General features: G+C 42.0%; 1 protein-coding gene across 2 annotated transcripts in view; it reads right to left on the reverse strand.

Moving 5' to 3' along the window:
- Positions 1-542: 542 nt before the first annotated feature.
- The window catches only part of RIC3 (RIC3 acetylcholine receptor chaperone), a 40653-nt gene continuing 16784 nt past the window's right edge, over positions 543-24411 (reverse strand). The window contains exons 2-6 of one of the 2 annotated variants that reach the window (XM_084773659.1): positions 22979-23205; positions 21949-22021; positions 19950-20043; positions 13635-13780; positions 543-3007 (exon numbers count right to left, since the gene is read on the reverse strand). In XM_084773659.1, coding sequence (XP_084629785.1) covers positions 2568-3007; positions 13635-13780; positions 19950-20043; positions 21949-22021; positions 22979-23205 — 980 coding nt within the window. In that variant the 3' untranslated portion in view covers positions 543-2567. Of the gene's footprint in view, positions 3008-13634; positions 13784-19949; positions 20044-21948; positions 22022-22978; positions 23206-24411 lie in introns of both variants that reach the window. The other variant, XM_084773658.1, reaches the window with a different exon arrangement.

The raw sequence follows: 24411 nt of genomic DNA on the forward strand, positions 1-24411 counted from the left end.
TATGGCTTCTGCTGCCCTGAAGACTGTCCTCAAACTGTATGTTCTTCCTGCACTGTTACCTTTGTTAGGTATTTTTGTCACAGCAATGAGAAAATGAGTATTAGTTAAGTTCCTTTTTTCAGAGTATCTGAGTGCAGACCATAAGCTATTTTATTACCTATGTCTAAATACAAAGAACATGGCTCTCACAGGCCATAATTTCTAGAGATGAAATCCATTTCCACTCAGTATGCCTCCCAGGCCTAGTCCCTGAGATAATGAGGCACTGTCCTATGTTCCTACTACAGCCAAATTAAAGGATCTTCTGGCTGATCACCCACCTGACTTACCAAGCATGGTCCTAGGTGATGTGCAGTGGCTTCTATGGCCAGCCACTACTGTGGTGCCCCATAGGTCACTGCAGACCTACTGGCAAGGCCTTGATGAAGTCTGCAGCCCTTAATACTGAGAAATGAAGATGACAACAGTGAAAATCAGTCCCTTGATGTTGGTCACCCTGGATTAGCTATACATGTAAAACTCATCATATCCAAAGGGTACAATTCTGGAAAATAAAATGAAAATTCTATATTCCAAATTACTGAAAGGTACATTAAATTGTCTGATATATACAAATAAATATATTACTATATGCAAACTAATATCTAGAGTGGGAAGAACCATGAGGGATTGGTCCTTCTGGCAGGAATTGTTTCCAAAGCTAATCCCAAATAATAACAGTGGGCTCTGTAACACTTCTCACCTGAAAAGCCATCTACACACCCCACTCTACATGCTAACCTCCTCTTTCTGCAAAAATATCCTTTCTTCCTCACTTATGTTTTAGCATGCCACAAGTCTCTCCGAAAATGTATTGGTATTTTGGCAATAACATTCCTGTTGTTCCATGCTCCTGCAGTTTTGGGTTTACACTATAATAGAACAGTATGATATGTTGTTATGCACGAGCTAGTCATGCTGCCCTATGTGTACTGACTACTTCACTTACAGCTTCCAACCCTGTGAGACCTGTGTTTTTACTATCCTCACTTCACAGATGCCAGGCTCAGACGCCTGAGGAGCCAATCCAAAGTTCTACAGCCAGAATTGCAGGGACATCTGCCTGAAGAATTCACAATCTTGAGGCTTCCTATGGTCCACGGTATATCTGTCAGACTCCTACATTAAGCTGAAATTCTTCAAGGTGCAAATTCAGTCTTCTTAGTATACAGCACGGGGCAGCTGTCCAATGAACAACTGAGAAGGAAACAAGTTCTTATCTAATAACGGAATCATAACCTCTGGACAAAAACTAGAACCAGTGACCCAGGGCCATCCTAAGTCAACTTCTCATGGTGGGTGAGGGAGCCACACAGAAAAAGAGTACATACATTGCTTTTTACACTTAGTTATGTCAAGTTCAACTGCATTCTTCACAATTTCAATCAAATGTTCTACACATGGATGAATACAGTGCAGTATATTTTTAGGCTCCATCTTCAAGGGACTTCTCTAGCCCTACTAACATGTAAAGCTTTGTGGTAGCTGGCAGTATCTTAGTGTGGCCTCATGCCTCCTGACGGCAGCCAGTGTGCTCCTGAGCAGTCCAAACTGTCTTCCAGCATCATAGTCAGGCCAGGTACAATAGAAATGTAAAGACTGTAGCCAGCCTCACAGGATTCTTTAGTTTTTGAGTTTCCCATTTCAAGACTAAGAATGTCCTTGGAGACACGTCAGCTTTCAACTTTCAGGTCTTGTATGTAACTGAACTGACTCACCCCTGTTAGGATTCACAGGTTTCCATCTTGTCCCATAAGGACATGGTTTCCTACACCTGAGCTCTCCATGGAAGGACCATACAGGCAGCCCTGTAGCTGCAACAGCCTCAAACTGCAGCTCTGTGGGATACGAACTAGTGCTGTGCCTCAAATTTCCCCTAGCCACAAAAAAACCAGACATACAAAGGTGCTTCTGGGTTTGGCAGTTGTGTTCAACAGAGTGAGGACAGGAAGCTAGGGATTGTGGGAATACGCAAGCAAAATGGTCTCCAGAAAGGCCTGTGTGTTCGTGGCCTGCTACTCTGCAGGGGCCAGGGCATCTTAGAAGACTGAAAGGCTGCAGCTCAGTCAGCTGTCCTGAGCTCTGGGCCCCTCATCCTCACAATAGAGCATGCTCTTCTCAGGGACCAAGGCCCAAAGTATAAGGCATTTGGAAGTCCAAAATCTTCATTCCTAAAACCTGAATATCTGCCAACCCACTGCTCATTCTCAGGTAAATCATCTGTTGCTCCTAAGAGGAGTCAGACATCCGCCAGGTGATAGCACCTGCAAGCACAAGCAACCACAGAATCACTGAATGGGTTAGTGCTTCCGATCGACAAAGGTGACTGTGTCCTGTGTTCACGCTAATGGCTACTTTACAAGGTGACAGGTGTGCAAGCACCAGGAAGGACAGACAATAATCACAGTGGTGGCCCAAGAACTATGATATTGAACAGAGAAGGACGGAGAGGGCACAGGGCAGTGGGTGAAACTGAGACAAGCCACCTCGGGAACAGAATGATGGCTACTTCCCCAAGCAGGCTGCTTTCACTCAAAACCCTGGGGGTTGCGTTTCCTCAACATGCCACCCATGTGTGTGTTCACAGTGCTGACCCCTAACCCTTCACTTGTAAAGTCTTGGGGCCAGTCTTCCTTGGTGGCTTCCTCCGGCTCACTGTAGCCATCTGCACTGAAGCCAGCATTCTCTGCCAAGACAGCAGGATCCTCCTCTTCATGAAAACAGCAGGGGCATGGCTCTGGTTCAGAACCACACAGGGTGACAGAACTATCTTTCTGGGCTCCAGGATCAGTGGGCAAACGATCCCAGGTCAAATGCTCTGAGCCTTCCTCTTCCATCACTCCTATCCGTTCAGCTATTTCTTCAGCAGAGGGCTCTTCCGGATCAGGGTAATCCACCAGGATTGTTTCCTGCCTGCGTTTCACACCATCCGAAAGGTCATACACTGGATAAGTCTCTTCAGGGTAACCTAGAGAGGAAAGTGGCGCAAAGTCTTACAAGGAGCATCTTTGAAAATAAATAGTGTCAGATCAGAGAGGCTTCTCTGGCAACAGCATCCTATCCTAACAAATCTATTCAGTAAATCGCTAAAATGGTTCTGACATTCCTTAAAGTTTCACTTGAACAAATACCTACGAGTCTGGCTGACCGTCCCAGTGCTCTGTGAAATACAAACCAAGACAGGAAAATCCTTTGTAGGTAAAGTGCTTGAGGTAGAGGTAAGTCTCAACCCTTGTGTTTCTGAAACACTGATGAAGATGAAGCAAACAGCAGGTGCCTTCAGCATTAAAATTTTTTTTTTCACAAATACCAGATGGAGAGGACTTAGCTATAGGCTAGGGTTTACAATTTCTATTTGGAAACATTTCCAAATCTTCTGGTGGGGGTGGGGCTGGGGCTGGGGCTGGGAAAAGGAATGCTAGGCCCTTTAAAAAACAAACCATGCTGCTTTATATTTATCAAAACAACCAAAATAGTCTGTAGCTGTCAGAAGCAGGGGCAAGTTAGCAAGACATGACCAAGACCCCACAGGCATTTTCAGAGACAGAATTCCCATTGTTGGCACCTTCATTTTAACAAAATGGAACAAAAGGAAAAAACAACAAACAGGTAAGCAAAATGAGTAACCTTGGCACCAAACCTATGATAATGAGAAAGAGGCTATGCTGCCAAATAAGGGATGAAATGAGATAAATCTGTCAGCCAAGCCAAGCCTGAGCAGCAGATGGGCCACGCTGGAGCTCATATGGCGGAGCTGGCAACTGTGGTGCCCACTACACAACGTGGAAAGCTGGAGAATTCAGAATCATTTGCACATTGATGACAACTGCATATTCATCTCCAGTAGACCCCACTTTTGCCCACCAATTGTAAAAAAAAAAAAACTGCACTCTTTTGGTACAATGTGAGGTATCTAGAGACATTTTTACATGTTTTATTATAAAAGTCATTCACACTTTGCTGAATTTTTGAGGAGGGTAGCATAGCTGTTTATTTTGTTATATTTTTCCTACTAGTTTTAATTATAGACAAGTTTAAAAAAAAAAACAAATTCATGCAGAATCCTACCACTGGGGATTTGTTTACCTCAGCCTTTTAAAATCATGTCCAGATAGTATTTTTCTGCCTTTTTAATAAAGAAGGATCATGTTCAATATGTACTGCTGTCCTATACTATTTCACGTAATATGTGTCATGGGTATTTCCCATGTCATGTAACTAATATGATTTACCATTATATAAGACATTTGAGCAGCTTCCTTCCAACTTGTCCCTAGTGTAAGCTATGTGGCAGTGAAGAGCACTATATAAACCCAGACTACCTACCTCAATTCCTCAAGATGGGCTTCTAGGAATATGGAGAGTATGCCAAAAGAGAACAGTCATTTTAAAAGACTGTATCTTCACCAAATTACTCTGCAGATGAGTCATACAGCATTTCAGTTCTCCCAGTCATGTAAAAACTCCTGCTCACTCAACCCTCAGCAGCACTGACATGAGTATCAGAGTCTTGCCCGTGCAGCCTTCACTCCTCGGATAACTGCACATAGTGCTAACTAAAACAGGAGTGTAACTACCACTATGCTTTGAGTGTTTGTTCCTCCCCAAACCTTTGCTGAAGCTCAATCCTCAATGTTATACGTTAATGGTATTTTGAGAGGAGGATTTTAGGAGGAGATTAAATCAGTTCTGATGGAAGGTTCCACATGATGGCATTCGTGGATCTGTAAGAAGGAAAACTGAAGGCATCAAGCCAGCTCTGTCTGGCCAAGTGATGCCCTCTGCCATACAGTAGTCCAGCAAGAAGTCTCTGACCAGATGCCAAGTGGATGCTCACTCCCATATCATCAACTAAATAAACTTCTACCCTTTATTAAGTGACCTCATTTGGTATTCAGTTATATCAATAGAAAATGGACTGTAATAGTTACTTAAGACCTTCAGATCCTCAGGGCAGGGGCTTGCTACTGAGATCTCAACCACAGACTTCTCAAGAGAAGTCCATTGCTTGCCTTCACTCTACACAAAGAGCAGTGCTTACCTTTGTATTTCAATGACTTCCTGCTTTGATGTAGGATGAAAAGCAATTAGACTCAAACTCTAGGTCCAATCCATCAGCCCCAGGATTCAGTCATCCTGGCCTCCATGACCCCAGGCATCAGGCCTACTCTACAACAACGTCCCAAGGCAGCCCCTTGACCTTAGTTATTATGCCCACAACTAGCAATCTCTATACTGACCCCCAGAGAAATAGGGTCCAGGCACACCCAGCAACAAGTGAGCTTTAGGTTCCAGGCCAGTCCTGATCCAGTTAGCAAACCCAGCCACAGCTTCTAGGTCTGCCCAGAATCCAGATACCTCCAGAGTCAGAAACCAGGTTGTTAAATACAGACATGGGCTCCAGACTTACCTATTAATGGTGCAGTTCTGAAGCTAATCTCCACAATCTGGGAGATTCAGGACCCATGCTCAATTCAGTAGATATGAATATTTGACCAACACATAGCACTAAGCTCCCAGATCAGCCCTATGGATCCCACAGTCCCAGGACCTAAAGGTAGGCCACAAGGCTTTCTCATGCAGAATAGGCCCTCAGACTGCCCTAGCACCAGGCCAACCCTTTTAGACTCAAGGTTCCAGGCCTATTCCAACACTTTAGCCTCTTCAGAGACTCGGTCTTATGGACCATTCCAATGCCAGGTCATCCCCTGGGGGACCCAGGCTTTAAGCAAGCCATCTAAAGATACAAACAAAACAACAACAAAATCTAACCATAAAGGAAGACTGAACGGGAGGAAAAGAACAAAGAATCTACAAAAGAACCAGAAAACAACTATCAAAATAATAGTCAGGGACTAGTAAGATGGCTCAGTGGGTAAAAGCACTCACCACCAAGCCTAACAGCCTGCGTTCCAGCCCCAGGACCAACATAGTGGAAGGACATAACAACTTCGACAGGCTGTCCTCTGACTTCCACATGTACATTGTGGTACATATCCATATGCATAGGAACACACACAAATAAATAAATGTAATTAAAAATCTTAAATGGCCTATCAATTGTTATACTGAATATAAATAGGTTAAATTTTCTAATCACCAGAACAGCTGCATAGACTTAAAAAATAAGAAGGCATAACTCTGTACCTATGAGACACTCATTTCAACTCTAAGAACATACATAGAGTGAAAAAGAAAGGATATACAGAAGACATCCCATATAAATGGAAAACTAAAAAAACAAGTATTTATACTTAAGTAAAACTAATGTTAAACCCAAAACTATCACAACACCTGAATGCTGAAGTAGCTCATGTTAAATGTCTTTACTTCTATAAAACTTCATTTAAAAATGTAAGCAAACAACAAAGGTTCACTGCTTCTGTGAAAACCACAGCAATTCAAATCATGAAAACCAAACTAAGCAAATTATACAGCAGCCACTAATAAAGCAGTCAGCATAGGAAATAGGCTTTAACATGTCAACTTATCCCTAGCGACATTCAAGAGGATATGGAGCAAATGGAAAACACAACTACTGTAAACAGAAAGGCATGATCACAAGGTGAGACACGTATACCCACAAGACCAGGATGGACAGGGCTGAAAAACAGATCCCTGTATTAGAAGTTTACACTGAAGAATTCTCCTGTAACAAAATAAAAATGACCAAGAAATGAAAATTCTGAGAAATTGTGGAAGGTTTGCTCAGTATACCTGATTTTGAGTTACTAGACTGTGATAGCAAAGAAAAATACATCCATCAAAGCATTAATTAAAAATGATGAAAGAAAATGTCTATTCATGGAGGGAAGACTCACTAACTGCTAGGCAAAGGTAGTATGGAAACACTTTCATGTGTGCACAGACAGAACCAATGACTGTGACCAAATTCAGATTTTTAAATATAAGATGAAAATAAATTCCCAGACATAGAACAAACAGCTAATTAAAATCAGGCTACCTATTGAGAGAAGGGATCAGACCAGAAAAATATTTATCTTGTTTTCAATCAAGTGAAAAATACAGAATGAAGAATTTTCAGATTTTTTTAAATGTAGGAGTGTTTTGTCTACAAATATGGCTGTGTATCTTGTGCATGCCTGGTGTCCAAGAAGGCTAGAAGAGTGTGGGGCAGGTGTGCTGTATGAGGTGTGTGTGTGGGGGGGGTAGGTCTTCGGGGAAGGCCGGCCCTCCAGTGCATATAGCTTTGTGACCCCCACCTCTGCCACCCTTGAAGTAGTCATGTAGCCTGGTGGCCGGGTTCAGGTTAAAACTTCCTATTTCTTTATAAAGACATGTCCAGCAAGCACCTGGAATTCCTCTTGACGCAAATGAAGCATTACCAGCACCTTAGCTCTGGCCAATGATCTACACTCATCCCCAAAAGCCCTATCCACTCCCCAAGGTTTATATAGCCCTTATGTTTCACTGAAAACTGTCTCAGAGAAGGCTTTTCTCCCATATTCACCATTGGGCCGAGATCCTGCTAACCCACCCACCCACCCAGCTAAGCCTCATTCCTCCAGTCTATCCTGGTGTATAAGGGTGTCTGGACGCCCTCGAGGGCAGAAGCAGAAGCTAGCGCAGCAGGAGAGGGCATCTGATCCCTTGGAACTGGAATTACAGATGGTTGAGTGGGTGCTGAGGATTGAACCCAGTCCTCTGGAAGAACAATCAGAGCTCTTACCCACTGAGTCTCTAGCCCTGGGTTTTCATATTTTTAAAGGAAAGGCATGGTCATAAAATTTCTAGCAAGGCAGAAACTCTATATAGCTATCCAAGTATTCTGAACGTATGACACTTTACATGGAGTAAAAATGCTTGCAGTGCATTTATCATCTCTACATCACTGTAATGAAATGCCTAAGATAAATTGCTCATAAAGAGAAAGGTTTATTATGGCTGAAGGTTCTGGAGATTCCAGCCCAAGATTGGGCAGCCCATTACCTCTGGCAAGATTAACACATTACAAGAGAAACAAGTGGCAGAGCCAAACTGCTTATATAGGCTGAAAGTAAAGAGGAAGTGAAAGGGGACAGTCAGTAGTCTCCTTTGAGGGCACTCACAAAAAAGTAAGGTCCTTCCCTGAGGCCCCACTTTCTAAAGGTGTACATCCCAACAGTGTCAGTTTAGGGACCAATCCTTTAACATGTAAACATCAAAAACATAGCAGGACATTTTCTTGACAAATTAAAAAAATTTTCACCAAAAGTTAGATCCAGCAACTGTGAAACTCGATAGAAGAAAGTGGCAGCAGGCCTGTGATCCTAGCTACCTAGGATGCAAGGTACAAGGATTACAACTTCAAGGCAAGTTAGTGAGACCCTTTTGCAAAACAAGCCCTTTAAATAGGCTGCAGATGGAACTCAGTGGTGAAGCACTTCCTAACATGCAAGTTCAAAGTTCAATTCCTAGCAGAGAGGGGGAAAATAATGCCTAAAACCCCAGCACTCAGGAGACAGAGGCAAGAGGTCTGTGAGTTTGAGGCCAGCCTGGACTATATCATGAGAACTTGTCTCAGGAAAAGAAAGGAGGGAGGGAGAAGGGTAAGAGAGGAAAAGAAAAAGGGGAAGAGTGACTTATCAATGTAAAATAACCAGTCATTGGTAATGTAGTGATAAACATAATAATACAAGGTTAAATAATACTTAAAGCAGAAAAAGCGCATGTCTTTAAATGCTAGTACCATAGCTGAACTTCCATGTGATCTCAATACATTCTACAAGGCTGGTATGAAATTATTTGGAAAGGAGTGATGTTTCGGAATAAGGCTGTATAATGCAGATTTATAATCTGGACTAAAAAAGAAATTTCTTTCATTGATGATTGGTGAGATTAAATACTTTTTCACAGGTTTTACAGCTGGCAGCATTTTTTTTTTCTCTCTTTTGTGAATTGCTTACCTGTGAGGATTTCAGTGACTTCTTCATTAGTCACAGAACTTTTTATATATTAAACCTATCAGCTTGTTTTCATCCATATTTGCTATAGATATTTTTCCAGTCCAATGTTAGCGTTTAAACTCTTATGCTATCTTAACTATAGAAGGTGAAAGTTCTATGTATAGAAAGAAATTCTATTAACCTTTCTGTTATAACTTCTTGTGCTACTTCCAATAAATTACCTTTTAATCTTGAGATAAGTATAGATTGACATGTAGTTATAAGAAGCACAGAAATCTCAAGTTACTCTAGTTTCTCCCAGAGACAGCATGAAGAAAACCATAGCATAATATCATAACCAAGATATCTATATTAGCAGAACCGATGCTAGGGTGATGGCTCAGTGGGAAAACCCATGACTTGCAAGTATTACAGCTGGAATCCAACCCCCAGTGCCTACAAACACAGCAGGTGGGCATGGAAGACCCTCCTGTAATCCTAGTGCTTGGGAAGCAGAGATGGGATCCTTAATACCTGCTGGCTAGTTAGAGTAGTGAAGTTGGCAAGCTCCAGGTTTAAACAAGAGTTCCTGCCTCAATGTATAAGGAAAAAAGCAATTAAGAAAGACATCTCAACCTCTTGCCTGCACACACGTGTAAATGTGCATACATACACATATATCCCATACACATGCATGCATTAAAAATACACAAAATACAGCAGAGATGCATCCACCCACAAGCCTGCCTTGTGGTGTTGTCCTTCATGACCACACCCACCCTTGCTACTAGCATGCCACTCCCCAACCCTTAGCAACTACTAATCTGTTATCTATCCCCACAGCTTTGCCATTTGAACACTATTATACATGTAGAATCATATCTTTTTAAGATAAGCTTCTTCTGCCCTTCGCTCAGCAAAATTCTCTGCATGTACCAATAATCCATTCATCCTTATTGCTTAGTGGTATACTATGGATACATACACCACCATTTAATCATTCACCTGCTAAAGGGCAGAGTCTAGTTTATAGCTACTAGATAAAGCTGCTATGAATATTCATGTACAAGTTCTACATGTCCATATCTTCATTTCTTGGGGATACGTGTATGCTTTTGCGTATGTTTAATGCATGAAGATTTTGTATGGGGTATATGTGTATGTATGCACATTCACATGTGCATGCAGGCAAGAGGTTAAGGGCAGGTGTGTGTCTTAAATGGTTTCTACATAATTTATTCCCAAATAAAAAAACTGCTTTACTGCACAGTATTTGCATGCTTGTTTTTTTTTTTTTTTAAACAAACTGCTACATTATTTTCCAAAACACCCTGTTGTGGATTACTACCAGATGTCCCTTACATGCTATATTTTGTGTGCTTGGTCCCCAGTTGGTAGTTCTATTTTAGGAGGCTGTGGAGCTTAGATTGCTAGGGATGGATCTTTGGGTGTATGTTACCCCTGGCCATTTTTCTGCTTTCTGGTCCCTCCCTGTTCTGAGATGGGGTGCTCTACAAGTCTTCCCTGCCATCAGCAAGGCAGGTAATTTGGCCACAGAGACAGATAAGCAACTAACACACATGCATTTTGTTTTCTACCTCACTAGTGAGGTATGCATGATACTTTCTTTGCAACCCAATCTGGAGATACTATTTCTTATTTCAGCCCTTCTAAACGGTATGGAGAGGCAGACTATTCTTTTTTTTTTTTTTTAAGACAGTATTTGACTATGTAACTATCTTGCCTGGAATTTGCTATGTAGACTAGGCTAGCCTTGAACTTAAAGGGATTCACCTGTTTCTGCCTCTGCCTCTGCTCGGGTTAAAGGTGTGCTCTACTATACCCAGCTGCCTCATTCTACCTTTAATTTGCATTTTCTTAGAGGAAAATTCTGTTGAACATGATTTAATGTGCAAATTCTCAATCTGTATCTCCCCTTTGCTGAAATGTCTGCTTCTGTCTTTTGCACATCTTCAAACTCTATAATACAAGTGGTGCATGGTAACTCCCAAGAAGGAAAAGGGGCCACTGAGCTCTTTGAGTTAAAAAAAAAATACACCTTCAGTTCAGAGGGGGAGGGGAAGCTCGAATTTGCTGAGATCTACAGAGCTTCTTGGATAAGCACTCCAGAGACATGTAGAGGGAAGCTCACGTTTGAAGCTGAGTACTGACACAGGAAGGAACAAGATGCCATGTAAGAACATTCTAGGCTTCCACACAGGCAGGAACAGTTTGTGTTCTACTACCCAGAGTCAAAGACACCAGGTTCAAACGAGGCTTACTAAGGCTAAACCAGCCCTCAAGTATGCTCTAGAGACACTCTAACAACGAGACCAAACCACATCTTTGAAAAGATGAAAATGATTGGCCTTTGTCCAATTGATCAGGAAAAAAATGTGAGAAGAAGAAAAGATCATTAGTACCAGGACAAAAGTACACACACTCCCCTGTGTTACAGACACTAAGTAGGGAAGACTATGAACAACTTTTTTTCTAACAAGACAGAGAGTCCTTGGAACGCACAGCTCTAAATGGCATGTCTCCATCAAATCCCTCCTCTTATGAGCTCAGGGAACCCTAAGGAAGAGGAGGCAGAAAGAGTGTAAGAGACAGAGGGAATGGAAGGGGGACATTAGGAGAAGGCCTCCAATTCAACTTAGCGAGACTCATGAGCTCACAGAGACTGAAGCAGCAAGCACAGGGACAACATGGATCTGCACCACGTCCTCCATGTACATATTATGGCATTCAGCTGAGGACTTTTATAGGACTTCTGAGTGTGCAAACCAGGGGCCTCTGATTCTTGTGCCTTGTCTTGGAGCTTTCTTCCTTCTGTTGACTTGCCTTGTCCAAATTCAATATGATGGTTTTTTATTTTATTTTGTTATGTTTTATTGTTATCTCTTAGAAGGCTGTTTTCTTCTAATGAGAGACAGAAAGGGAGTGCATCTGGATGGGAAAGGCAGTGTGGAGGAATTGGAAGGAGTAAAGGGAGGGGAAACTGTAATCAGCATGTATTGTATGAGAAAAGAATCCATTTTTAACAAAAGGGGGAAAATCCTTCGCACATGATTTTACAACTCAAAAACCAATGTAAAGCTCTTTTTCTTTAATCGTTGTTACGTGTGTGTGTGTGTGTGTGTGTGTGTGTGTGTGTGTGTGTGTTCCTAAATATATAAATACAACCTGCAAGTTACCTGTCTATAAATGTTTTCAAGGCTGATCATTTGGCACTGAACTTAGAATGGAGTTCAGTGGTAGAGAATGTAACCACTATGTATGAACTCTAGGTTTTATACCTAGGAACAAGCATACAGAGTCAACTGATTTTTCAACAAATGTGCTAAATATATTAATTAAATGAAATTAAAGGCCAGTGATACAGTACTGAGATATGTAAAAGCAAACTTAAATCCTGATGCCTCATCATCTATAAAGATTAACTCAAGGGAGGGGTTGGAAGGAGGAAAGGGAAAGGAGAAAATGATGCAATTATATTTTAATTTCAAAAATAAACCTAAATGTAAGCACTAAAGCCAAATATAATTTCTAGATAAAACCATATGGATTAGGCAAAGACATCTTAAACAGAACACACAAAAAATGTGAATCAAAAGAAAAATGATAAATATGACTTCATAAACACTGAAGACTTCTCTTTGAAAGATGCTATTAAGAAAATAAACAGGCAAGATACTGACATGAGAAAATGCATGTGAAATACCTAACTGGATGCACACACATAACACTAGTAGCAGGGAGGCTGAACCACGAGGTGATGAGTTCAAGACTAGTCTGTGTGCTATACGGTGAGCATCAGGCCAGCCAAGGACACTGTATTACAAGAACCTTGTCTCAAAAAAGACCCTCATACAAAAATGTTACAACTTAATAAAAACATATTCAACTCAAAATTCAAAAATGATAATTTGAACAGATTCTTCAACAAAGACACACAGTTTGCAAGTAGCACATGAAAAATGTTCAGCATCACAGTCACTTGGGAAATGCAAATTTGAATTGTGATTACAGTACCGCTGCTAACTCATCAGAATGGCTAGCATTTACAAAGACAGTACATTAGCAAGGACATGGGGAAACTAACCTTCAAAAGCTGCCAGGAGAAACATACAGCCATTTTAAAGTGTCTAATAAATGCACTCACTATAAACCCTGAAATTCCACCCCTAAACACATACTGAAAGAGAAGCACAGTGTGTCCAAAAAGGCCTATCATGCAAACTTCACAACAGCTTGGATCCTTCCGTTCAAAGCCAGAAAGTGCCCAACGTTTTCAACTAGTGAGATGATTAACAAATTGTGATATATTTATACAATACTGCCCAATACTTTCAGAAAGAACTTGTGCTACACTTAACACCACACATGAGTCTCAAAAGCATTACTCTAAACAGAAGACATCCACCACAGCACATCTGCAATACAATCAGTCCATTTATACACAAAAAGCCAAAGCCGCTCTGCTGCTGCCAGAGGTGGAAGGCGAGGCTTACTAGTGTGATGAAATAGTTCTCTTCTGAGACTATACTGTGATTACCATTGCACATTTGCCAAACTTTTCCAACTGCACACTTAAAACAGGCTAACGATATACAGATGTCATGTCTCAGTAGAAAATTGAATTTTAATAAAGCTGGCAAGATCTCCTTTCTGGGTGACAGCTAATAAAGAAGCAAGGGGGCACTCTACCTTCCCAGTCCTCCATGTAAGGCGCTTCCTCGGCTTCCTTCTCTGGAGTAGATGTGTCAATGAACTTGCCTTCTTTCATGACCCTGGTGATTTCTCGGAGCTGATGCAATAATCGTTTCTCTTGATCAGAAGTCACAGTCTGTGTTCTGCTGAGAAACATCACACAATCCAGCCATTTAGTGGTCAGTACTCCCAGGCAACAGGAGAAACTTCATCATGATCAATTTTGGTCCTCAAAGAGGAGGTCTAACAGCAGGTGATTATTCTAGAATTGATCCTGGAATGTGATGGGTGGAACCAGAGATGTTAGATCAATGCTGTGATTTTATAAATGGGGAATTTAATCTCCAGAATACTTCAAGTGACCGCTTGATGTTCCAAGATGAATTAACATGCAAACAAGATCCCAGTGCTCTCAGCTCCCCACCTCACCAGCCTGATTCCCCATCTCTTGCAATCTCCCTCAAACTCTTACATTTCTTCCCTTCACTATGAGATTCTTTCTCTGAAGCAAGGTTGTCAAAGAAAAGTGTTCTAGGCCCCTTGTCTCAACTACAGAAAGGACTAGACTGCAACCACAGGGCTTAGCCATGTGCACAGGAGTAAGGACACAGTCTGAAATATCATGTGGATGAGGGAAACTGGGGAACTGAGATCCCTAAACTAAATTTTACACACGGTGATTAGCAGTTCGTGCTTTTTCTTCTTCCTCCTCTTCCGCGCCCTCTCCTCTCCTTTCTTTTGGAACGCCTACTAAGCAAACACTACCAGTGAGCCCACAGCCCTCAGTTCCTACAGGTTAGAGACCTCATCTGACTACCAGTGTAGCTGTGGTTCTAGGCAAATATATGCAACAGCAGCACGAGGCTCAAGGATAACCACACAGCTGAGAGGAAAACACTGCAGCACACAGAAAGGCAGCACCCTGCACAGAAAACAGAAACTGGCAGTGGAGGATTTAAGAGAACTCCCCATTCTTTCTTTAAAGCCCAAAGCGTCTGAGTCAGTAAGGGAAGCGCCCTCTCCTCTAGGCAGTGTAGTTCTACATTGTATCAGCTCTGTTGAGCCTGACAAGCTTCACCCAACAGGAAAAAGGTTTCTCCTTCAAACATTAAGATTGCAACTGAGAAAACGGAGGGTGGCCATTTCTACCATCCTCACTGGGAAGAAAGCAAAACCAGCTCAGTTATCTGACTTCCTCTAATAAAAATGACTCATTTTGTGAGAGAGTTCAGGGGCAGAATAGGACAACCTGCCTGCTTCCAGAAAGCTCTGGCCAGCAATTTTTAGAGACCGTTTCTCTAACTGTACATGGAATTTTGTGACACTGAATGGCATAAAAATGAGCCTCTGCTTCCTAACACAGGGGAAAAAAGAGCCCTCAAGTACAATAGGACAGCCAGGCTTGGAGAAGCACCAGCAAACAAAATTCCAAACTAAACCATCCTTTTAACTTTGAAAAGTGTGTCTGTGCTGCCTGATGAAGACAGAGGGCAGGATCCACATCAGCACATCTTTAGAGTTTACAATAATGGACATTTTCATGGGCTTCATCCTGACTCAGCCTTGGGACTCCCAGAGGGCAGTGATGCCCGTGCATGAAGCATGGCCACAGTCTCGTCTCTCAAGATACCTATGTGCCTCCACTCTATCATTTACCAAAACCTAAAATTCATCAAAGACTGTTTTGCTCCTGAGTCTAGGGGTCTTTATCGTCCAGGTTTTGTTCTTTAGATTTTCCTTACTGTAGAGCACCCTTCTGAAACGCCCTGCGTTAGCCACATCTGTACTTCCCCCACTTCTCTAACCATTTCCTTTATTTCTAACCATGCCATGATGAAGGCTCAATCTTTGGACTCCTGTGTCTTCATTTTTGCAGTCATTCATGGGAGGCTGCCCCAATAGCATAGATTAAGCCATTACCCCAAACAGAAGATGTCCAAACCCTGTCTTTAACCTTTACTTTGTATCCAGATGTCCATGTTGCCCAATTATTTCCTCAACATTTCTACTTGGGACTTTGTCATTACATTGAATTTCAAATTAACCTTAAATTTAATCCCTCAAAACCAAGGCCCACATGGCCAAGAATCATGAGGAGCTATATGAACAAGCAGAGATGGATGATAAATACTTTGTATATGACAGATTTCAAAATGCTAGAAAAATATAAGGTCACGGGTGGAAAATAATTTCACTTAACTTCTAACCAAAGGATCATCACGTCCAAATCCAGGAGCAAAATACAGAGAGAACAAAACAAAAAGGAAAGACTAAAGTAACAGCAGATCTGGTGCTCTCATCCTTCCTCATGACCTTGATCTTACCCAGTCCTTTAATCTGCTCCCAAGACCCACATTTCTGTTGCTGTTATATAGTTTACTTGGGTATTCTGACAGCATCTCAACTATATTCAAAGTTCAGTCCATGGTCATCTGTGTTCGCGATCTCAAAATCCTTATCTTCTTTCTCTTCTGTGTTTTACCTTAGGTAATGCTAGAATCTCCCAGGAAGAACTAGAAATCTCCGAGCATCTTTGTATCCTTCTCTTCCTTCCATGTTCTTATCTAGTTAGTTTCCTCTGGGGACGCAGTCTCTCTTCTGCTCATACTACAGGTTACAGTAGAGCCATCCATGCCTTTATCTCCCTTTGAGGGTGGTCAAGTGGCAATCTTCCTATTCCATTTTCCTGTCTGTCGTGATTGGTTCATTGATAGTTGCATGAGCCACACTGGACCAACTGTGCTTTCTCTTTTTTTATATAATTAATTTTATGTGCATAGGTGTGAGGTTGTCAAATCCCTGGGAACTGGAGTTACAGACAGTTGTGGGCTGCCATGTGGTTGCTGGGAATTGAACACAGGCCCTCTGGAAGAGCAGCTCTCCAGCCCCAACTGTATATTTTTTTTTACCAATTGGATCTTGAGCAAATAAAGCCTGAATTGGACACTTCTGGTGATAATTCATCTTGGAGCTCTCCCTTCACTACTGCTTCCTACATCCTCAGAGATACTAAGAGCTACTGTGATTGCCCCTCTTCCTAAAAACTAGAGGTATAATACTTTGATATCATGAGATACCTCATATATTCTTCTGAGTTCAGTACTTTTCTCTCCAAATTTTTGCTAACACTGGTTTGCTTCCAATAACCAAATTCCCATAATATGCATGCCTGTTTTCTATTTTCACCACCTATCACTTTATGTGTATTGGTTTTGTTTTTAACAGAATTTGTCTATACAGACCGGTTGCCCTAGAACTCCCTGAATAGCAAGGGCTGGCCAGCACCCTGCAGTCTTCCTGTTGCCACCCACAGTGGCTACCACGCCAATGCTTCCCACTGCTTTTTGATGGAATATTCTTAGTAGGCTTCTGGCATATGTCTGCTATATTTTAAGTTCAGGAAAACATGACATTTCTTCTGAAAACTTTCACAAAAACACTAATTCCAACTGCAGGTACAGGTCTTAGTTGCCCAGTTGTCTCCCATTACCCACCCACCTCTCTACCCGTTTATGCTATCTAATCATTACCCCTTTCCCACCTCTGTCCATTTATCTTACGTAACCATTACCCATTTCCTACCTCTCTACTCATTTTTTTTCTATCCTTAGTGTAACCACCCACACCAGCTGCCAACTGCTTGCTATTCCAAACACTTGCCTCCTCTTACTGTTACTGTCTCTAAAACAGTCTTTTTCTGAACTCTGCCTAAGGAAACCATTCTATCTTGTAAAACTTATTCAGCTCTCCCCTTTTCATCAGATCTTAAGCTCCCACCCCCATCCCCCACAGAGATATGTAGGTTCCAGTCCCTGGAACCCATAAACTTCCCTTTAAGGGGATCATGGTTGTAGGTGAACTTGAGGCTTCTAATCAGCTGACATTATAATGGGAGGTTAACCTGGATTGTCTGAGAATACAATGTTGTTAGAGGGATCCTTAAAAGTGGGAAAAGATGGTAGCAGAGGACAAAGTGATATAATCTGAATAGGTCTCAACCCAATATTGATGTCTCTGAAGACAAAGGAAGGGGCCATAAGCCAAGGAGTGTAGTCAACTTCTAGAAGCTGAAAAGTCAAGGAAACAGATTCTGCTGAGGGGCCTTGCCAAGAGAATCTGACCAATACCAATGATTCTCAATATGGGACTGTTAACCCACAGAACTCTAGCACAATAAAGCTGAATTGTTCAAGCCACTAGATTTAAGTTTGTTTGCTATAGCAGTATACTTCGTGCTCTCAGACATGGTTATTTCAGGGAAACAAATGCCTGCCATTAACAACAGGGCTGTGCAGAGCAAACGAAAAGCTGTTCCAAAGAAGACGCTATTGCTGCTGGAGACTCTGTATTAAAAGACTCATTATTTCAGGGTGTGCACATGTCCTCAGTGCCCCAGCATGAGGAGCAATACTGAACAGTGACAATCCTGTCCTCCGACAAGTACAGGACATCAGAGAAGACATTCCTGGATGGCAGCAAGCTGTACTTATCACCCAATAAGCTCAGGGATATGAGCACAAAAGAACACCCAGGCTGCTCCTGTAGTTTCAGGTAAGGACTCTCAGAGAAAATGATGCCCTTGTTGAGAGTTCAATGGCAATCCAGAGTCAAAAAGAGTGTTTGTCTGGGCAGGGAGTTGGGAGAAGGGGGAGAGGGTAGGGCACGCAATGCCTCAGCAAAGGAAAAGGTATTTGCAAGATCCTAGATGAAAAGGTGCAAGGTATGTGTTCTTTCTCAATGAACATTTCCATTGTCATATCACTGAGAAACCTGTTTTCAAGTGTAAATGTGTTACAAGTTATTATGAGAGTTTGTGAAATTTGCAAATCTTGTAGAATCAATAACCTAGTTTTAGGTATGATCTTTCCTTAGTTTTGTCTAAAATAAAATTTTAAGTAAAACCTGGTTATTGAATGTTTTCCTAGTTGTTACATAGGTTGGGGCGGATATGAGAGAGCATATAAGGAAGTTTTGCACGGCTGGGCCACTCAAGACCAGGCTCTTTGCTCATCAGTGCTTCCTCAGGCCACACCATGTTCCTAGCAGGCAAGTCATTTCTGACCAGACATCCTACTCGTGGAAGGAAATCTTGCTAATTCTAAAGGCAGAAATTAGAACATTTCACCTTAGTTCCTTAACCTGTGTCTTCAAGTTTGATACTGTGTTTAACATCAGACATAACATAGAGGTCACTGAAAGTGTATGTAGGTGAAAGGTGTCTGAAAAATCCTACTGGTCACATCAGAAATCATTTCTGTGTGTCCATCCAGTCGCAGACAGGAACCTGCAATTTGAGGATGCCCATTCTTCTTACATGCAACAGAGGATGGGCACCCTAGATGTCAGTGATCAAAGAGAGAGAGATAGAGCACAAGTGGTTGAAAGACAGCAAACAGAAGAGGCCTGAAGGTGCAGGAGAGACTGTTTAATACCCTGCGTAAGATTCTATGACCCATCGCCAAGTTCTCTCTTCTCCCCTGCTAGAGGCTCAGTAAGACTGACTCCGTCTTGGTATACAATACCACATTCTGCTTTTTGCTTCCTGGCTCTTTTAGGGCCCTGTTTTCTTAGCTGTTCCCATTTTCACAAGGCTCCTGCACCTACCTTTTCAGACATTTGGCCAGTGTGGTGGAATAGAAGCGTGCCTTGCTCAATAGTTAACTTGGCCCCTGACACCACCTTGCACGTCTAGTTCTGCACTAGGAATGAGTCAGTACCAAACGAGAATGCCTATGCTGGGGACAGGCGCTCGGTCCGAGAGTTTAGTGTCTCATTATATGTGCTTGCTCCTTCACGGGTTGAGACCTGTGAAACACACGTGCTCATGGAGGCAAGAAGGGAGCAACATATCCCTTCCCTGGAATGGGAGCTACAGAAACTGTGAGCTGCCATGCAGGGGCCAGGAACTGAACCCAGGCCCTCTGAAGAGCAGCCAGCGCTCTTAAGCACCGAGTCATTTCTCCAAGGTCCTTGCTTTTTTTCTTATTTGATCTCCAAGAATACAACATCTAATAACCAGGTTTACTTAAAATTTTATATTAGACAACTAGGGAAAGATCGTTCATAAAACTAGGCTATTTGATCCTACAAGATTTACAAATTTCACAAACTCTCACAATAACTTGTAACACATTTACACTTGAAAACAGGTTTCTCAGTGATATGAAAATGGAAATATTCATTGAGAAATAATACATACCTTGCACCTAAGCTGACAATTACATAAGATGAAATATGTCGTCTATACATCAAAAGCAAAAGTGTAGACACTCTAAACATGAAATTGTCTGAGTCTTCTTGATGAAAGCTTACCTCTCACCATTAGGTCCCACTCTGTTGATTAATTTTTCCATGGCTTCCTCTGTCTCTTTTAATTTTTCTTGCAGTTGAACAAGTTCAAAATTGGCTGAAAAAATAAACAATCAAGCATCAATCTAAGAACCATCACACACAGTTCCCTAAGCCCTTCCAAGAAGCGGCGAGCTGAAATGACCTGTGCTAATCCAGGCTTGTTCAGAACAGAACAATCAGCAGAGACAAGAGAGGGAGGGAGGGAGGGCTGGCCACCAGGCGCAACAGGATACGTGTTCATTTAGGGGATGATAAACAAATCACTCTCTCTTCCATAGTAATTCAGCAGAGCCAACTAAAGAAAACATCCGGCACAGAAAACACCCTGCAAAGTCACCCCAGAGTAAATGCAGAAGAAGGGAGATGACAGTGTGTGTGAGCCAACAGTGCTTCTCGGTGCAGCACCAAGCCCACGCAGGACTAGACAAAGGATCAGGACTCTATGTAAGCCTGCTTGCCTGTCCTTAATGGAAGTATCTAGGAACTAGGAGTGTCGGTGTTATGTCTGGGCAATAGAAAGTCCCAAACTATAGTTGAGACCTTTATGCCCAAAGTTTTCTAACCCTGGTCGTCTAGAATAAAGAATAGACCATGCTGGGGTCTAACTCTGCCCACTAGATGCAATTTTCTCAGACACAGTCAGCAGAAAGTACACACATACACCCACACTGAAATACTAAGATACTAAAAACACAACAGAAAAAAATTAAACACTTAAAACACGAAGTAAACTTTCAGGCAGTATGAATGAAATGCTGCTCAGTATATAAATGACCTAGATTTCTATTTCATACCTCTTTGTGTAGGCCTGGCTGTCCTGGAACTTCCTCTGTAGACCAGGATGGCCTTGAACACAGAGATTCACCTGCCTCTTCCACCTGAGTGCTGGGATTAAAGGCATGCACCACAACTGCCTGGGTCTAAAAGGCCTTTTAATGCAGTTAATACCTGTGAAGTGGGTACAAACTGTAGTGTGTGGTGCTGAGGTTATTTTTATTTTTGCACATTTTATAAGTAAAGGACAAAACTGACTCATTTCTTTTGCTATTGTTTTATAAAAAGCAGTCTTAGGAAACCATTTGATTTACTTCTGTCTCTGACAAGAGATAGATCTTAGAAGTCTTTGTTTTTTATTTTTGTTTTGTATTTTATTTTTTTTTTATTTTGGTTTGGTTTGTTTATTTTTGTGGTGTTGGTGGCGATGTGTGTGTGTGTGTGGGGTGTGTGTGTTTGTGTGTGTGTGTGCGCGCACACGCGCGTGCTAGGATTTCTCATCTGTAAAACTGAGATGCTAGAGATGAGAGTGACCCTGACTAGTTCACACAGGGTCTTCCTATAGCACTTTCCCCGTATTCCCTTGAACTGGGCTATCACAATAAACAAGAACCCCACCGAACTGGCGAGGCTGGCTGGCCAGGAGAGCTAAGGCTCTGCTCGTGTCCGCTCCCCAGCGTCGGAGTTACAGGCGTGCACAGCTATCCCTGGTTTTTTCCAGGAGCGCTGAGCATTCTTACTCAGTAAGTGCTTTGCCCCAGATTATTTTTTTTGACATCATTCTAATCTAAAAATTCTTAGAGAAAATGACTATACTATATACATTTCATTTCCCCTGACAGAAAATTCTGGTTGGGCACTATCTGATAGCACATTTCAAAACTCCAAAGTATCAAGAGCTAATAATGGAGTATAAGAATAATACAATTTCTCCCTCAGTTTTTCTCTGTGAAATAAACATGTTTGCTAAAAATATTTTGTAGTCTAAGTGAAAAATAATTAATCCAAACGTTCATGTAAATTTGCTAATACGTACCAAAGTGAACTAGCAGCCTTGTGCTTTTTGCAGTATTAGCCCTTTAGGGCCCACTGTCTATACACAACTTTTTGGAAACGCTTTGGGGACACATCACAGACCCTCCCTCCTGGTTGTATTCCACATGAATGCAAGGGAAGGTGCACTTACTAATCTTCCTGTGAGTGTTTCCGGGTGGGGCAGTGGAACAGCTCCGATCCTCTGCAGTTTTCCCCTTGGAGAGCTGAGGATGAAGGAGGTACAGCACGTCAACAGCAGCTCAGAACCTCAAAGTCACGGAACACCTCATGTTAAACGAAAAACAGAAAAGCTGGGAGACAAAAATTAAGTCAGGAATCAAACCAAGTATCAACATTAGAGAAATGTCTTTTTAAAAAGCCACTGAACGAGTCAAGAAGGTAAAAACTATGGAAGCAAAGATCAAAGCACAAGGAGAACAAAACCGCGTGGTCATCTGCTGTACCCATGCTCACCCAGTGTGACAGGTGACATTTTCATCTGCTGTCCCCATGCTCACCCAGTGACAGGTGACATTTTCATCTCAGTTCAGGCCATCTGCAGAATTCCTGGGTGGGAAGAAACTAAACTCCCCTCATATTACTCAGGCATGGGTGTAAGCTGAAGCTTCTGCACATCCGTACCAAGAAGAAGCCTGTAACCCACAGAAGCCTGCCTGGAGGTGTAACTTATTTGGTGAGTATGCCTTAAAAGACCCAGCAAAACTCCCCAGAGCCAGAAAATGCTGGGCTTAGTGTCTGGATATGACAGAATGGCAGAGATGACACCAAACACAGTATCCCACACACCTTGGCACCATTAAATTTGGCCTCCTGTGAACAAGCCACTTTGCAGAGCATCTTTATGGTCTATCAGCTTGCAAAGATGCCTCGTCTTTTGTTATTTTTCTTTGAATTATGGTGCTAATTGGATTATGAACTAGCAGATCTAAGTTCAAATCCTGGCCTTACATTTTACTTGTCAATTTATGCTAGGATTTCTCATCTGTAAAATTGAGATGATAGTGATCCTAACTAGTTCACAAAGAGATGGTAAGGTTTTTAAAGAGATGATGGATTTGAAAGGGCTGTGAGACCTTTACAAGGATTTACCAGAGACAATGATTTTTATTACAATGACATTAGATTTTCACTGACATATTGTATAAGACAATTCCACTTACCTTAAACAGAATGTACAGTATGTACAAAAAAATCCCAAAGCCATAGATTGGAATGATCTGGCCCATCAGTCCTCTTCCACTGCCCCCTCCTCCAGCACCTCCTCCTGCTCCTTTGGCCTTTGCAAAGGCCTCTGCAAGGTGAGACCTCTGGAAACGTGCCCCTGGCATCTGACCATCTGAGGGTGCTGAGTGGTGGTGCATCATGGGTGGAAATCGGCCCAATTTGCCTGAGAAAATTAATTAATCAGCTTTGTCTCTTCTATTTTAAATATGGATAGTTCAAAAACATAATATGATGTCCAAATAAAGAAGCAACTCAAACATATTTAAGGAAAAAAAAAACAGGAACTTGATTAGAAAGGTAGAGATATCATATAGATACAAAGCATGTTGTAGTAATCTACTTGTTCACTAAACCCATTTCCTGTTCCTTCTGGGACCATAGCTAAACTACATTTCCCAGCCTCCTATAGAGTTTAATGTGGCCATGTGACAGAGTTCCACCCAAAGAAACTTGGCCTATAAAGCTTCCCATAAGCTCAACTACATGATCATTTTCCTTCTATGGGATGGATACTAACGTCCACAGAGACCTCAAAAGTCATATGCTGCAAATGGCAGAGCCTCCATCAGCCTTGGTTCCTAAGTAACTGTGGCATAGGCCTCTGCTGCTGCTACCCTGCTAACTTAGAGCCATCTGGTCCTGTTTGCATAAGTGGGAAACAAGCTTCTAATGTGTGAGGGCCATTACATCCTTTGGAGTCTATCTGTTACAGTGGTTAGCCACCCCTATCTAATACAAAAGGAAATGTAATGTAGCATCAGGAGAGAACAGAACCAGAGACTGGAAAGCCATCAGGATTCAGGCCGACTACTTTCACATTCCAGCTCAAACTCTCTCCTCTCTACGGGACCATAGCCTTTTCCCTTTGTTTCTTTGCTCACATCTTCAATCTCTTTCTTCAGGTAACTCCTCTAATTTCTTTGTGTCCATAGTAGAAGACAGTCATTCCAAACCTCTCAATTTGCAACTCCTCCAAGAAACTAGCTAAGACTGGCCCTGATTCCAAATTCCTTGGAGGAATATTGAGTACACAGCTCAGAAGGGAGACAAGACAAGCACCCCTTCTGACCCAGCTACAGATGAGCCTGTAGGATTCTTACGTATAAACAGGGTCAAGGGCTCAACCTTGGAAGAACTTAGAGAAGAAGGGATTTTTCATTCATTTCCCTCCATTTTTAAACCTCCATTAAGAGCAGCCAAAAGTTAACACAGCAAGCACAATGAGACAAAGTCAAAAAGTCTCCAAAGACCACAGGTAAAAGTAGGCTTGAAAATCCAGTGGGGTAGCACTCTAAATTCTTCTCTTTTTTCCTTTTGACTTATTTATGTATATATGAGTACTCTGTCTGCATATACACTTGCATGCCAG

The sequence above is a fragment of the Acomys minous genome, assembly GCF_964271855.1.
Source record: "Acomys minous genome assembly, chromosome: 2".
Classification (NCBI taxonomy): Eukaryota; Metazoa; Chordata; class Mammalia; order Rodentia; family Muridae; genus Acomys; species Acomys minous.